The following is a 16,940-nucleotide window of genomic DNA, read 5'->3' as shown; positions in this document are numbered from 1 at the left end:
ATGGAAAGGGAAGGGGGGGAGCATAGAGAGAGAGAGAGAGAGAGAGAGAGAGACATCAGGAGCAAGGAGGAGGAGGACAGGGGAGTGAAGCCAGAGGACGAATACTGCAAGTGGACTGATAGACGATAGAAAAGAGTGGAGTGTATAACCAAAGTAACAGAGTGGGAGAGATAGATAGATAGATAGATAGATAGATAGATAGAGGGGACACAAGGATGCGTTGGAAAAGGAGGCGATCCCCAGCGCAGGGGAGGACGGGCGATGATGAGGATGAGGAGAAGAGCTCAGACACCTCCTTCAGGGTGCATTTCTTTAAAGGTAGAGTGTGTGTGTGTGTGTGTGTGTGTGTGTGTGTGTGTGTTGATTTGCCGCATTTGTCTCATCACATAAGTGTGTTGTCAAGTGACCAGTAAGTGTATCAATCCTGTGTGTGTGTGTGTGTTTTTGCAGATTAATTCACAGTCGTAACGAGCTGACAGTGATTTCGTACTTTCCATCAGTGACTTGTCGTCGTGGCTTCATCCTTTACTATGAGGACTGTAAACAAATGTCGGCTTGTCGAAGATGTTACGAAGCTTCTGTCTGCGATGTGTCTGTATTAAACCTCTTGAGTTTAAAAAAACAGGAACCGACTGCTCGACTGTATTTAAACTAGTATTATTTAAAACTAATCAATATTTATTTTAATTAACAAACAGTGGAGGAATGTAACTAAGTACATTTACTCAAGTACTGTACTTTAGTACTTCCATTTAATGCTACTTCATATTTAATATTGTACTTTTTATTACATTTATCTGACGCTTACAGTTACTTTCCACTTAAAGATTTTAAGTTTATACAATACAAATGACAACAACAACAATAATGCTAATAATAATAATGATAATAATAATTAACACAATGCATTGTTTAAGATTAAAGATTAGATTAGTGTCACTCAATCTTATAACCCCATAGAAAATAGCTGTGTCTAGTTACGGCCCTTTGTCACATGTTTCTTCTCTAAACTTTGTGGAGAGGATGGAAAGATGTTTGTGCCTTAAACCTGCCTTCTTCTTTCTGATGGCCAGCACTGGGATCACTTGATTTAGTAGCTCAGTAAACATTTTCCTAATGAGTTTATGGTCTCAAGTCTTCTACATCACAGCATGAGGAAAATAGACAATAGAGCAGGCTACGCTTTTTCCTCTCTCTAATCAAAGAGTTTGGTCTGGACCTGCTCTTGAGATAACGCTGTTGTGAATTGGCGCTATATAAATAAAGATTGATTGAGGCTACCTCGTGACTAACTAACTTCAGGCTCCAAAAAAACCAAGATGGCGTCAGCCGTGAAGCTGAACTTAAGGCTTCAAACTTCTTATTAGGGGTCTGTTTACCACGTGAAACAAAAAGTCAACACTGGAATATTTTGAGTGACATAACTATGTCATGTATGCAGCGTAAATATATCGAAGTTGGTGACACTGACGCGGTGGACTGGCAGATCTGGCGGATCTGGTGGGTTGAAACGAAGTCTCCTGTTAGCTGGTAGCTTGCTAGCTAGTTTTAGCTTCTTAAAAACATCACTATCACAGGTTTTCCCATAACTGCTAGAAGTGGAAGTTACAAATCACTTGGCTTATTGGAATCATTCTGCTCAGTTTTATTCAAAGATTAGTTGTTCCTGCCTGTGTTGATGTTTACAGTTTGTTCATTTTATTTCAAGCGAAGGGATAAAAGGCATCACCTTTCAAAGACACTCTGGTTCAAAGGTTTAATACCATACTGGGCCTATATGAGCGCTCTTTATGAAGTGGAGTCAGTGAATCTCTATTTACACTAAGTTGGTATCTGTTGACTGTGATGTTTTCTGGGGACATTAAGTCCTGTTCTGCTGTGTGAAATAGAAATACAACAAGCTGGTGTTTGTTAATGCCAGCGCGCCTGGAGCCGAAGGAGGGTCTGCTGTGCAGCCCTACTCACATGGCTGAGACGGGGCTCCACAGACCGCTGGGAGTCCGTTTATAATGTGCCTTGAAATGTTTGTTGTCTTGGAGGAAATATCCTGGAAGCTTCTAAAGAGAAAGAACATAAGAAAGGAGATGAGCCCGACTCATCAGCTCTCCATCTGTCTCCGTGTTGGATCTGTGTGTCTTGAGTGGAACAGTCTCACAGGCTGACATTTAAATGTGCCCGAAAGTTTTAAATGAGCTCGTTTGTCCGTGTCTTGTGAAAACGCTGTTGTTGCAGAGCCTGAATGAGGCGGGAGACGACACGTTCTCACAGCATTTTTGTACCATTTGAAATGTTGGGAGTCGGGTCAGCTGTAGGTGTCTGGAGCAAATCCTCCTCAAATTATCCACAGACATCTCTTTGATATACATCTGAACCGCCTTATATATATTAGTTCCACAGCTGCTGGCATGGATACTAATGCTGGTTATAGTTCTGTAAAGCATAATAAACTTTGCAGTTCTGCTTCTGCTCTGCATATTTGAAAAGCCTCATTTATGCCTCTAAAGTCCAATAAACGTAAGTGAGTCCATACGGAAAATGATTATGGTTTTTCAGTGTACAGCTCCTTTGTTCACTTAGTATGTCTGAACCATCAGCGAGCTCCCAAAATATGGAGTGTTTATTTGTTTTCCATCGTTGGGAGCAATGTCATTGCAGCTTTAGTTTGAAGGCCACAGTGGGCTCTAAATCCTGACGCACTAATCCCTAGGAACTGAAAACTAACTTTGACTTTATTTGTTCAGTTTTTATACCTTTTTAACTGAGCAAACAAGTTCAAAGTTAGAGACCTTTTTAATTCTTCTGTCCTTGCTTTTTAGGAAGTTGTTCTGCAATGTTGTTTCTGAGTTGAACTGACGTGCAGAACATTCGCTCGTCCAAATCGAGCTAACTTTTGCTTCGTTTGCCTCAGCGACAGTGGTGGACAATTAAAAGTGGTGCATGGTGAAGCAGAATTTATAATCAGATTCGCTGCGGCTCTTGCGGTGTTGCTGCGTGTGATTGCAAGTGTGCATGTGTGCGTGTGTGTTGTCTTGTCACCAATCTCGTTTTTAATGGAGGATGCTCATGCTAACCAGCTTGTGTGAGTAAAACCAGTGTTTTTACACCAAAATCTCATCACAATTAAATGTACAAGAAGGATATCAGGTTAGAAAATATATATTTGCTCACATATTCTTACTCAAATTAATATGTAATGTAAAAGATTTTCTGATTTTGACTGTTGCGGCACGCATTGCACCTCCTGCAAACTATTTGCTGTGTCATTTCTGATGTGAACCCTCATCAAGCTGGATACAGCAAGTCCCACTGTCGTGTTCAAACACACACACACACACACACACACACACACACACACACACACACTCTGCCTGGGGGGTCTGGAGCTGGAGGCAGTGGAGTAGAAGGAAACAGACCTGACATTTAGACTTTTGGCTGGGTATTGTGGTAACAGAGAGTCACATTTTGCTTCTCTGATAGGGCCAAACACCGAAATAGAAGCTACTGAAAGTCAGTTTTGAGGAGAAGTTATTTGCACCTGTGCATTTAAGAGCATAAGACTTCCATAAGCATATGTTTCTTTCCCTTTCATTAACTTCCCTCCTGACGTGGCATCAGTGAGGCGGCTGCTGTAGAAAGTGGCTGCACCTCCTGGGACTCACTGATACACTCTCACTTGTACACAAACCTCCAACTAGCGCTGATCTGGATGTGATTCATCCACTAAGTTGGTTCTGACAGAAACATAAAAGTTTATTCAGCCATAAAAACATAAAGCTTGCAGCAGATGGAGAAAGAGAGAGAGAGAGATATATCACGGGATTTAAGACAAAGAAAACATGCATGAGAAGAGTCTTGTTAGGGTGCAGATAAGGTTTGAGGAACAATTTCATTGCATTGATCTTATAATATTGTCCATCTTCCAAAAATGGTCATTTAATGAGTCTTATACTGTTTTTTCTTTTTTTTCAAGACATAATAAACTTGGAAACATCACTTTGGGCTTGTTGTTTTCTGGGATCCTGTATATGAACAAAAGAAAACAGAACAGCCTGATATCCACCTCCTGAGTAAATAAATAAAACTTTAGGTCACTATGTACAGACAGATTTTGCACTTTGAAGTTGCGGATGACTTGATACTATTTTCCTTTGTGCTGCGTTCATATGCTGCGGTGATTGATGCCCAGTGATGTGGCTAATATTAGCTATGTCTTGCATATACTTCGCAATAAATAAATAAAAAAAACAACTCTTAGGCCACAGACGACTTTACAGACGATAGTAAAAGTACAAGTTACAAGTAAAATTCCTGCTTTAAAATCTTACTAAGTAATAGTAATAGCATCAAATATACTATAAGACAGAAAGTGATTTGTGATATGTCAGAATAATATGTATTATATTGTTGGATTATAACTTGTGATGCATTACTGTTATGTTTATTATCTGCAGCTGGTAAATTTCAACTACTCTGTATACTGAATTGGATCTGATGATCTATCATGATTTATTACTTTAACTTACTTTAAGGTCCCATATTCTGCTCATCCTAAAGCTCATACATGTAGTTGAAGGTCCGACTAGAACAGGCTTCCATGGTTTAATGTTTAAAAAACACATCATTTTGGCTGCTGCAGCAGGTTTCAGCCTCTGTCTGAACTCAGTCTGCTGCTTCTCCTTCAACATATATGGCAGGTTCAGGAGGAGGAGCTCACATGTTGAACATATCACACACATTTAGTGGAAGATGGAGCAGGAGAAGACATGAAAAGATGGTCTTTTCTCATAGTTTAATGGTCTCTCTGCAAACCACATTAAAAAGTGAGTAAAAAAGTAGCATTAAATGGAAATATTAAGGTACCTCAGTGCTTGAGTAAATGTGCTCAGACTGTACTACAGAGAGCACATATACTGGATAAGTGAACGCACCGTCTGGGTCTGAAAAGAGAAACCAATGCATTAAAGCCTCAAACCTGCATTCTTTCTACCGGCCAGCAGAGTGTGACTCCACTGGCTCCATTAAGAGGTCAGATTGTATGGAAGTCTATGAGAAAATTAGCTTCTTCTCTCTTGATTTATTACCTCATTAAACATTTTCCTAATGAGTTTATGGCCTCGGTCACTAGTTTCAAGTCTTCTTCAACACATTTAGTAAATTATGGTTCCATTTAGAGTAAAATAGACAGTAAGGCACAGCATGGATCACCTTGTGACCAGCCAATCAGAGATGGGGCATGCCTAAACCTAACCAATCAGAGGGGATAAACGTCACTACTGACCCCCAAAAAAAAGATGGTGACGACTAAAATACCAAATTCGTGGTTACGTCCACTTCAGTATTGGCAACTATTTACACCCAGCTTTCAAACAGCGAACTGTTTGATTCTGAAATGAGAGATTTCAGGCTGAACGCCACTTTAAACGGCTTGCTAAAGGGCACCTCGATGACCATTTAGTTTGATAGAAACAGCATATTTCCCCATTCACATATCCCATTAGTGTTTTCCCAGCTGGAGTGAGACTCAAACCGGCAACCTCACAGTGCTGCGTGTCCCGCCTGCAGGCAGCTGCTGCCCCAGATAGCAACAGTCTTGTCTTCAGTCTGGTGCTCAGCGGAGGGAGAAACACACTTTGCGTTAATAAATGTGTTTCCCTCAGCTGGGTTTCACTCGATTCAGCAGATTTAGTAAATTTCACAGCGTCGTCCACCGGCCTCCTGTTCACCCCAGGCTGCTGTATATACTTGAATGTATTTCTCTCATTTACTCTGAGGATTTCTATTAAAACGTTCATTGTTTTATTCTGTTCAGAGGTCTTTTGTAGTTCTGTTGTCTCCATTTTCATTACAGTCTGGAGAGAATAACATCTGTAGATGTGGACGTTTATTGAGCAGTTTTGACTTAAAACACTCTTTTTCTTGATAGGACAACATAAATCTTTGTTTTAGTAAATAAACTGAAGGAATAAATGGTTTGATTTCCTGGCTAAATAATCTCTTTATTGTAATACTCGAAATAATCCAAGGAATACGGATGCATTGTCAGATATCAGTATTGTCTCTCAATGAAAAAACAATATTGAAGTGTTCATGAACAATTGACATTTTGGAGATAAATACATAGATTTTAGAGGTCAGTTGAAAATCATATTATCATATTATCATATATTGTTTCATATATTGCATCATAAATCTTATCTTATCTTAATGAATTGTGACTTGTGTCGTATCACAACAGGTCGTGTTGTATCACATGTTATCGGATCTTATTGTTTTGTAATGAATCATATCGATTGGCTAGATTTAGATTACCTTCTTTTTACAGATATTTATTTGATCGTTTTTTAACTCATATAGAAGAAATGACACTTCCTGGAGAACATCCCATGGCGTCCTTATCTCGTGGTTGTTTACGTCGACCTGTCTGGGAGAGGAAGTGTGTCAAAATTAATTTGAGTGTTTGCGTCAGAGCAGATTATTGTTCGGTGAGCTTGTTTATGTGCGTCTGGTTTTACAGTTTCAGATCTCTTCGCCCCCCCAGCGCTTCTTTTTCATTTCAGCTGTCAGAGTTGTCTTCCTCGTCAGCTGTCACTGTGCTCGTCCTCCTCTGTTACAGCTCTCTGTGTTTTTTTTTTTTTTATTCTCTTCGGCTGCTTCTTGTGTTACTCGTCTTCCCTGCCGCCCCGTCTCATTCTGCAGATTGTCGAGCGATGACAGGAACCGGTTTGTGATCGACGGAAGGAGAGAGGACAGAGGGCAAACGGAGAATAGATGAAAGACAGAAAGACAGAAAGAGTTAACAGTGAATTAGTAGAAAAACAAAGAGAAAATGGGAGGGATGCTTGAGGGGAAAATAAGAGGGATTGAAACCAGAGAAGAAAGACGGATGTGTGAATTGTGAGAAATAAACAACACGAAATATGTTTCATCTGGAAAATTAGGAAATTTGCAGATTTGTCTGACGTTTTGGGTGTCTGATTTCATCCTGAGAGTAAGATGAGAAGATTGTAATGACTGTAATGTCTGCACATTCAGTTTGGAGCTAGAGCCAGGAGGTGATTAGCTTAGCTTAGCTTAGCTTAGCTTAAGGACTGGAAGCAGGGGAAAATGACTAACTTGGCTGTTTCTAGTCATGACTCCTTAAGGACTGAATAAAAAAGGATACAACATGCTAATTAGTGAGGTTTAGATGTGCTTTTTTCCTGCTTTGGACATAGCCAGGCTAGTTGTTTCCCTCTGCTTCCAGTCATCACGCTAAGCTAAGCTAAGCTAAGCTAATAGCCTGCTGGCTCTAGCTCCATACTTTACACACAGACATGAAAGTGGTATCAATGTTCCTGTCTAACTCTTCACATGAAAGTGACCGCCTGTTTCCCAAAGTATTATAATGTAATATAACTTTCTCTTTAATGTTAATAGTTAAATGTACACTAACTATAACGCACTTATAAATCTGAGGGATCAGGGCTGAAGTCATGAAAATTAGAGAAGGAGCACAAAAGAGGGCATAGAGGATAAGCCAATGTCATTAAGAGGAGAGAGGGATGTGTGGAAGGATGAGGGAAGGAGAGAGGAAGGGAGGCCGGAGAGGTGAAAAGGGGGACAGGAAAAAAAAAAAAAAGTCAAAGAATAAACAGCGAAAAGTGCAGAGAGGAAGACACGCGGCCATAGAAAGTTATGTAAGAAAGAAAGACGAGAGGATAGAGATGAAAAAGGAAGCCGAGAAGAGAAAGAGAGATGAACTGGTGAGTGGGTGGATGAAAATGAAAGAGTGTTACTGTAGTACGATGCCCTCTGTGAAGGAATGCATCATTCATCAGCCTCTCTATTAGCTGTGTGTGTGTGTGTGTGTGTGTGTGTGTGTCCATATTAGGTAACTGCTTCAGACCACCAGTATAGATTTCAAGTGGGCGTTCCACTGAAAAATGTGTGTGCCATGTGGTTACTGTTTATGTGTGTGTGCGTGTGTGTGTGTGTGCAAACCAGATTACAACACATTCGCTTCCTGTTTTTAAAAGTCCAAACAGACTTTTTTTAAAGTGAGCGTGTGTGTGTGTGTGTAAAGTGTCTAATGTGTGTATTGTTTGCGGCTGTAAAATTCATACTCGTGGCTAACAAGACAGGTTTTGGGGAATGCAGCCCATCTGGAAATTACCTCCTCTCTTTGGGTGTGTGTGTGTGTGTGTGTGTGTGTGTGTGTGTGACTAACGCTGCCATTCTGTGTGACAATGACAGACTTGTCTGTTGTTTATGTGCAGCCTGACTGTGCAGATTTCTTTTCAGCAAGTTTAGCACAAATTCTACTCACAGTCAAGGTCACTCAAGGTTTAATATACAAAAAAAAAAAAAAAAAGGGCAAAAACCTTTTGTTTATTGACGTTTTATTAATATCAAAACATCAGTGTTAGGTGTTTTGGCCAGCAGGGTGCAGTGCTACAAGCTGTAAACATTTATTTTTTATTAGTAATGGGGACAGAGCATGTTAATGAACATCAGTATAAAACATGAGATGTAAACATGCCGCTATTTTACACCTGTAGTCCAAAGGCAGGTAACAGAACCATGAGTCATGAGTGCCGGTCACCTGTTGAAGCTGCTAAATGTCCCGCTAGCACCGAGGAAACATTGGAGGCTCCAATGCTCCAATATCTAACTCACTCTATGTGTTATCAGTATCATGAATATCTCTATTTTCTAGTTTTATATTCTATATTTATGTGTTTTAATTATGCACCAATATACCAAACCAAATTTGGCCAAGAACCAAGATGGCAGCCTCGATGCTGCGTCCTCTTGTGCTTTACTTTGCTCAGCTTTGTTGCATGACAGCAGTGGAAAAACCAAAGTCAGATTCCTTGTACGTGTTTCTTGGCCTATAAAGCCGATTCTGATCCTGATTTCTTCAAATGTGAAAACCTGCTTGTCTACAAACCCGATTCTGATTCGCCAGCTATTGCTCGCTGTGTCTGTTTGCTGTTTAACGCTGAGCAGAGAGCCTGAGAAGCAGATAGAGCGGTGAGAGTGAACCAGAACAGGAAAGTAGCTGAACAGTGAGCTGAACTTCAGCTGCACGCGTGTCGAACCCTCTGCTCCTCATCAGCCCCTGTCTGATGGCCTCTGTTCCCTGACAGCATATGAAAACTGTTGTTTATTCTGCTTATTAGGAGCAACAGACACACTCAGTTGGTTTATTATGCAGCTAAATCCACTGCAGTCTAATGCAAGAGTCCTGTTCTGATGTTCAGTTAGTGCTCCTGTTGTTTTGTCCATCCAGTTCAAGTCAGTGTTCATTTATTCACTCCATATTTTATCCTCCTTCCTCCTTGTTTCCTACTTTGACTTTCTATTTCTTGCTAATGCTGCTCGTCTTTCCCTCCATCTTCTCCTTCTCTTCCTTCCCTTTCTCCTTTATTGCTTCCTCCCTCTATCCTTCCCTCCGTCGTGCCCACTCTGTGTCCATCATACGTCTCTCTCCCTCTCTGTCTAGACAGACTCAGCAGTAAATATTCTGTAATCAGCCTCACATGCTCCTCTAACACAGGGCTGCTGCTGTCAACACACACACACACACACACACACACACACACACACACACACACACACTGACAGGACTGTGTGTGTGTTTGCCTTCTTCCAGCTCTAGTTTTTGATCTGAGTGCCAGTCTATTTCACATGCAAATGATTTAAAGTGTATCTCTGTCCTCGTCCAGCTGCACAGCGCACCAGAGAGAGAGGCTTATCTTTATGTTGGAGATGGCCAAACCCCCTTAGAATCAGGCCACGGGGTTTTCAGCACCGAGTCAGGTCAAATACATCTAGAAATAACCCCGTCTGCTCGCGCTTTTACATCCACTGTCAGTGTTTCTCCCAAATCCCATGAAGTGTGACATCCTCACTGCACGGAGGTCATAGGGAGGGGAACGCTTGACAGCACGGTTTGTCCTGCATCCTTTGTGTTTTTAGCTTATGTTACTGGCAAATATGGTGATTTTGGTTAAATATTGGAGAACATGAGCATGGAATAAAGGGTGACTTTGTGCTTCCAGGACATTGTTGCATCACGATTCCTACAAAATCAGCTGATTTCCAACTCCAAGAAATAACAAGTGGACTTTACACTTGTAACAAGCTGAAGATAAATCATAAAAATGACGTTCCTCTGTATGGACTTTATACAAAAATGTAGAAATAATTAATTTTCTATTAGTAGATATAAACGTTCATTGAGCAGTGGTCTAAAAGTCTGTAAGGAATCCTGAAATCACTTCATTATAGGTGCTCCACCTTCGTCCTCTTGCAGCAGTCTTTAAAATGACAGTCGACAGAATCATATTATAATGTTTCACAGTGAGTGCAAGTCTTCGTCTGTCTGTGTGTGTGTGTGTGTGTTTGTGTGTGTGTGTGTGTGTGTGTTGACCAGTTTTGAAGTTGGTTTCGGTCTCCAGGGATTCAGCTTTTTTGGAGTCACTGGGACTACATTCATTTGCCAAACGCTACGAGCCAAACTGCAGTGGCACACTAGTTTTTTCTGGAGCCTCGGGGGAGATTTTACTCTACAACAGTTTGTAGGAAGTTGGCAGTAAATCAGAACAATAGAAATAAAATAAATAAGCTATGTAGTGGTCTAGTGTAGTTTCCCTGCCTCATTCTTTCCCATATCAGCTCTCCTCCCCTCCCTTTTAGATTTTCCCCTCATTATCAGCCTATATACTATTTGCATTTTCTTTGCTCGGTCTAGACCTGCTCTTTAGGGAAAGCGTCTCGAGATAACGCCGTAATGAATTGGCGCTATATAAATATAAATATAAAGATTGATTGATTGCTTCTCACTTTGCATCTCTCACCATCACTTCATCTCCTCTTCATCTTCCTCTTTCTCAGACTGTTGAGTGAGAAGAAAATGTTTTTGTCTGTGATATGTGTAGAATTTCACTCAGACTTGTTGTAATATCAGCACTAAGTACAAGTTCTGCATCCAAAATCCTTCTTATGTAAAACTCTAAAAGTATTAACAGCAAAATGAACTTAATGTATCATTAGATCTGCGTTCAGGGGTCCAACAAACACATTATTTTTCTCCTACTGTTCACACTGCATACTGCTCTTTTCATCTGATTGCTCCGTTTTACCTCTTTATCTTCATCTCTTTCAGCTGCTGTACTTCAGAGAGCTTCATGATTTAGAGTCAACTGCCAAGACATTAGTAATGGTCCTACCAGAGAAGTCTGGTATAATGAAAGAAAACATTTTGAAGTGGTGAAAACTATTTATTGTATGTGAAAAGATCTCTGTGCATATAAAACCCTCCTGTTTCCGTCCTGTCTCGTAGTTAAAGTCGTCGCCGCTGGAGTGTTTTCTCTCCTGCAAGTGCTTCTTAAGACTTATTATAATTTCCCACATTTCTACATAAATCATTAATGCTCCAAAGTGTGGGGCTTTGAATGTGTACATTGTTAAAAACCACGGTTTACAACGTATTTTTAGCACAGCTCATTAATCCACAGTCAGAGAGATGCTGGCGTGAAGTCAGCAGAAAGATGTGGGCGAGTTTAATACACAACTATATGTGTGTTTTAGTGTGTGTTGACTTCAGAGGAGGCTGCGGTCATGTAAATTCAGGAAATTGTGTTTTAGATCCAGGAAATGAGCTTTTATACTCAGTGTGACTCTTGTCCAATTCTTGTATGTCTTGATTTCAGTTTTGTCTAAATAATATGGATTGATGACTGACACTAAATAATAATGAATGAAATAATGGCCTTAAAATTACTTTTGTAAAACCGTTATAGCTCCTGCATCTTGGGAAAATCCACACAAACAAACAATAATAACGACAATAAAAAGCAAAACAAAATCACATAAATACAAAAAAGACAAGAATATATAACCTCACGTTAACATATCATCAGGCCTAACAATATAATTAGATAATTGGGGGTGAACAAGGAAAAACGGATCCACGTTTTGCAAATTAAAGGGGTAGTTTGGATTATTTGAAGTGGGGTTGTAAGAGGTACTTATCCATAGTCAGTGTATTACTTCCAGTGGATGGCGGTTGGCACGCCCCCAGTTTGGCAGGCAGGAGATGCACGCACACACACACACACACACACACACATACACCAAGCAATCTACTGTGGTGGACGGGATCAGCAGGAAATAATACAAAAATCAATATCACACAATATTTAGATTATTTTCACCACTTTACGTTACTGTCAGACGGCCCTTTCTGCAGGGAACTGATGCCATTTTCTCTTTCTCTTAGCTCACATCACATCCACCAGACTCCATTCACAAAACAGTCATTTTACCTCGCAGAAAACAAGGGCTGCTAGTCTATTGCTGTCTCAGTCAGTTAGTTTGCTAATGTTATTGTGTGCCTTTGGTGTTTTTAAGTGGTTAGGTCAGGTCTGAACTGATGAGTTAGTTCACTGATCGAGGCAGCGGCAGCACAGCACACTGCTGTGTTCTGCGAGGTAAAATTGCTGTTTTTGTCAATGGAGTCTGGTGTCTTTGAAACGAGCAAAGATCTATGCTATGAAAAGATCAGTAGATCTAGTAGTAAAAAAACAATTGTTTTGCTATTTATAATCACTAAGACAACTGACAAATGTAAGAAATAAAACTATGACACAGTATATTTACATGTAAAGTGATTTTTTTGAACATGTTTTTCATTGAAAGTGTGTGTATGCCTGTAAATCACTGAGAGTATTAATACCAGTCTTTCTGATCTACAGACATCATTTATGATATATAATCCAGATATGTAGAAGTAATGTTATGCTGCTATAAATAAAACATGCTCAGTGAATTCACTGATGAATAGACGCACTAATGTGCCAGTTCAGACTCCTCAACAAGACGGTGAAAGTCTGGGAGAAGTTTGGTGTCCATGTGGCTGAACAAACCTTGTTTACAGTTTGTCTCAGAGTCAGAATAAACCGTTTGTATTTGTGTGTGTGTGTGTGTGTGCTCTCACACAGTCAACAGTTTGGTTAAATTTAGCTCAGAAACACAGAGTTAATTTGTGTTTTGGCTGCAGACTCTGTTGTCTTCTTCTATGTTCTATGTATTATACTGAGAACTCCACTGCCTGCCTGCCTGCCTCAGTGAAACACTTCATCCAGCAACATTTGGTGAATTTATTCTCACACTGCAGTAAACAGTGAACATATTTGGCTATAAATTATATTTTCATTATTTTATTTTGGGTGAGATTACAGTGTGTGTCACCAACAAGACAAATTATTTATTGTCACGGAAATGTAGATGTGTTTTTTTCATTCTCGAGCTTGGAAACATCAGTTAACAGTTTATAAGATCCCACCTCAAGATCCATTTAGTCAGTATAAACAAAGTGCTGCAATAGAGTTTATTCCCTCAGATTACGTTATATTATACTTTACATCTCGTAATATTTACTGACTCATTTTATTCTGCATTTGTATGAATGAATTTAATGTATTTTATTTGTTTTATCAACCACTGGGCTCAGTCACATCATCGACTGGACTTCTTAACTCCACTCTGATATACACTGAATTCATTTTAGTTTGTCTGTCAGCCCATGAAGCACAAAATATGCAAACAGGCCCATTTTTAGAGGTAATAAAAGCAAAATGCATTATTTTGTGCCAAGCAAAGTTACAGTTCTTATCATGGCCACCAGGCTGCAGTAGAGCCCAGCTGTTGGTGTAAAACTGCCACTTAACCACAGTTTCCTTATTGGAGTTTGTGTGTGTGTGTGATTTTTTTTTTTTCCTCCTTATTTTATTTACATCTGACGTCATCATCGTCACTCTAATCCTCTTTGCCCTCTCGCTGCCTCTCTATCTTTCCCACCCCCTGCTTTGCACTTTGAAGAAAGCTCTCATCTCAGTGTTTGATATATATTTTAAAAATCTTTTTAGGTTTGCCAGGCAGAATTTGAATGGGGGCAAACAAGTCAGTGGGAGACTGTGAACAAACACACCATGCTTCATGTGAGTGAGGAGAGCTTGACCTGCAGTTTTGCAGCTCAGGCTGGTTTCTTTACCATTTAAAAAAAAAAACCTAACGGCAAAAAAAGGATAAACAGCAGTGTCGTAATAACTGTGTTACTGTAATTATGTTAGAATCTGAACGTCTGCATCAGTTCTTTCACCAAATGCTCCAAAACGACGTGTTTATGTTCAAAACCTCAGTGATTGTGGCAAATATCAAGCAAGAGAGGAAGGATGGACGGGCTCAACCCTGTCTTACGTTATTGTTTTTAATACCGCAATGACTTGTTGTTAATAGACGTAATCGCCAGTGGATTATGTCCAGAGACAACAGTTCTTTGGGTGGAGGAAACACTACAGTTATGCTGGAATCACATGCAAAGTGCAGGATTGTAACAGTGCAGTGCAGTGCAGGGTTCACGTCCTGATTCCTGTCAGTGGGTAAGTTTGGGCAACATAATCAGCTCAACAAAACAGACCAGGATCCTTCCCAAACCTAACCCGCCAGTGCCAAAATATCCTGTACTCATACTGTATTGTCTATTTTGGCGGAAAACAAATATAGTTTCAGATTTTTTTAGTGCATTGATTAACCTCATTATGGTCACAGAAAACGAGCATTTTGTCGTTGTGGACAAGCTGTAAATCAGCAGGCATGATCAGAGGTAAACCTTTAAACCTGATTGGCCACTGGTTTCTTTGTCCGGCTTTTCTCCAGCAAACACTCTGGCTGAGTTTTGCTTTGTAGGAAATGACTTGATGATTGCTGTGTTGAATGCAGCAGGTTGAATTTCCTCTCTGACTCACTGGACACTTAAACTGACACTTTCCCTTCACTTTAACTCCAGTTTTAACTCCTCAGTTCCCAAAAAAAAGAAGCTATTTGAATAGCTTTAAAAAGCGTTTCAACCCAAGAAGTGTAGATTTTCTATGTCATGAATGTGTCAGAAGGTTTTTCTTGGCCCTTAATTGAGGCTAAAGAAGTTGAATCTACCAGTGAAACGCAGTGATTTCAGAAGGAGAGAAACCAGAGAGTCCAAGAGACAAAAATGAGATGAATAGATACAAACAGAAAGAGATGAGCTGGTCTCTTCCTTCCTTCTTTCCACTCCTTTTAGGGATTACAGTCTGGCCGCTCTCTGGCTTCATTATCTGCTGTGGGAAGGAGCTTTGGACGGTCATAACACACCCGCAGTCGAGAGCGTGTGTTTGCATGTAGTGTGTATGTGTGTGTTTGCTCGCTGTGAGTCCGTGATAGTTTTCTGGGCAGCGTGTGTGTTTACATGTAGTGTTTCTTACTGAATGTGTGTGTGTGTGTGTCGGTTTGTGTCCTCCAGGCAGAAAAAGTGTTTACAGGGAGAAGAGGATAATGATGAAGAAGGAGTGGGCTGTGGCTTAGACGGAGAGAGAGAGAGAGGAAGAGAGAGGAGGGGAGTCATGAGAGGCTCCCAGCGGGAGAGGAGACCATGAAGTTGAAAATAAAAACAAAAATAGAATGAAATGAAAGATATTAAGTGGAGTTATGAAAACCCCAAAAAGAGGAATATTACTGTGGGACAATGCTGGAGGTTGTAAAACTTAAAAAAAAAAAAAAAATGGAGGAAGGAGGGACTTAATGGTGGAAAAGAACCAGAGAGCAGAAAGATGTTGGAAAAGAATAAGAAAGAGGGAGAAGTACGGTATGAAGGAAGGAAAGCACGGCAGGAAAGACATTTGGAAGTAGGAAAGAAGTGTGAAAGGGAAGGGAAGGGAGGATGAGAGAAATTAGAAGAAGAGAGAAACCAAATCTGAGGATGAAAAAGAAGGACTATTAGAAGGAAAGTGGGATAAGAAAGGACAGGAGGAAAGGAAGGCAAGGCACTGGTAAACATTGAAAAATGTAAAAGTAGAAGATAATAATAAGAAGGAGTTGAGTGGAAGAGAGATCTACTAAACCAACGTGGAGTAAGTGAAGTTAATGGTGGTCAAATGGTACCGCAATTGGATTAAATGACTCCAACCTCAAGACTGTTGCGTTACACTGACATTACTGAATTACACTTATCATCTGGGATCTGTGTGTGTGTGTGTGTGTGTGTGTGTGAGAGAGAGAGACCAGCATTAATCCAGCCAGCGGAGATGAAACAGAGAGGTATTATTCCTCCAAACCTCCATTTTGCTCTTTTTTTTCCCCTCCTTTCTTTCCTCAGTCCTGCTCTTTCCCCAAGATCATGTTTCAGCTCTCCTTCCTTCTATCTGCTGAATGAAGATAGAGGAAAGAAACTGTGCCAGTTAGATTATTAATCTGGAAAACTGTGAGCAAAGTGGTGTCATAAGATTAGAAGAAAACCCTCTTTCTAGATTATTGTAAATCAGTAATAACGAAGATACGAAGCCAACTGTTCCTACCAGAAGGCCAGAAGATGCATTATCAACAAATCTGTGGCGACAGACTTAATGTTACAGTTAGAGCAATAATAACTCAGGTTTAGGCACCAAAACCTCTTGGTGTAGGAAAAAGATCTTGAGTTCAGTTAGAATAACTAGTACACTTGAAGAAGAGAAGTTTTGTTTTATAGAAATAAGTCAGTTTGGTTTCAGACGGGACGAGAACATCACCTTTGCATCGCTGCTTAAATATGAGTCTCTGATGGTTCGTCCGCTCAGTGGTTCATCTAATTTTGGATATTATTGTGATAGTAGATTTTAATAAGCCAGAGTTTGAGTGGTGCGTCTCAGTTTAATCTCTATTAAACGAACTGTCAGACCCGAGGGTCACTCAGCGGTTACCATCACCATGGTAACTGTTAATTGAAGCTGGTTGACTTAAGCTTATCCAGTCCCTTTCCCACTTTCAGGCGCGCCATCATACAAAGTTAAGCCATTAATACAGTTTAGCGTCAGCTGTTCAACACCCAGGGTTCACACCACACCTTCTGCAGGAACTGGTTTCTCTAGTTTTGTTCAGCAAAATGC

The 16,940-nt window shown here is 40.2% G+C and overlaps 1 protein-coding gene across 1 annotated transcript in view; it reads left to right on the top strand.

The window, feature by feature from the left end:
- Window positions 1-215: 215 nt before the first annotated feature.
- nhsl2 (NHS-like 2) overlaps window positions 216-16,940 on the top strand; it is a 109,147-nt gene continuing 92,422 nt past the window's right edge. The window contains exon 1 of the mRNA XM_070855192.1: window positions 216-318. Within this exon, the coding sequence (XP_070711293.1) occupies window positions 216-318 (103 nt within the window). The remainder of the gene's footprint in view (window positions 319-16,940) is intronic.

The sequence above is a fragment of the Pempheris klunzingeri genome, chromosome 23, assembly GCF_042242105.1.
Source record: "Pempheris klunzingeri isolate RE-2024b chromosome 23, fPemKlu1.hap1, whole genome shotgun sequence".
In the NCBI taxonomy this organism is placed as follows: Eukaryota; Metazoa; Chordata; class Actinopteri; order Acropomatiformes; family Pempheridae; genus Pempheris; species Pempheris klunzingeri.
This window is presented reverse-complemented; position numbering and strand designations above follow the sequence as displayed.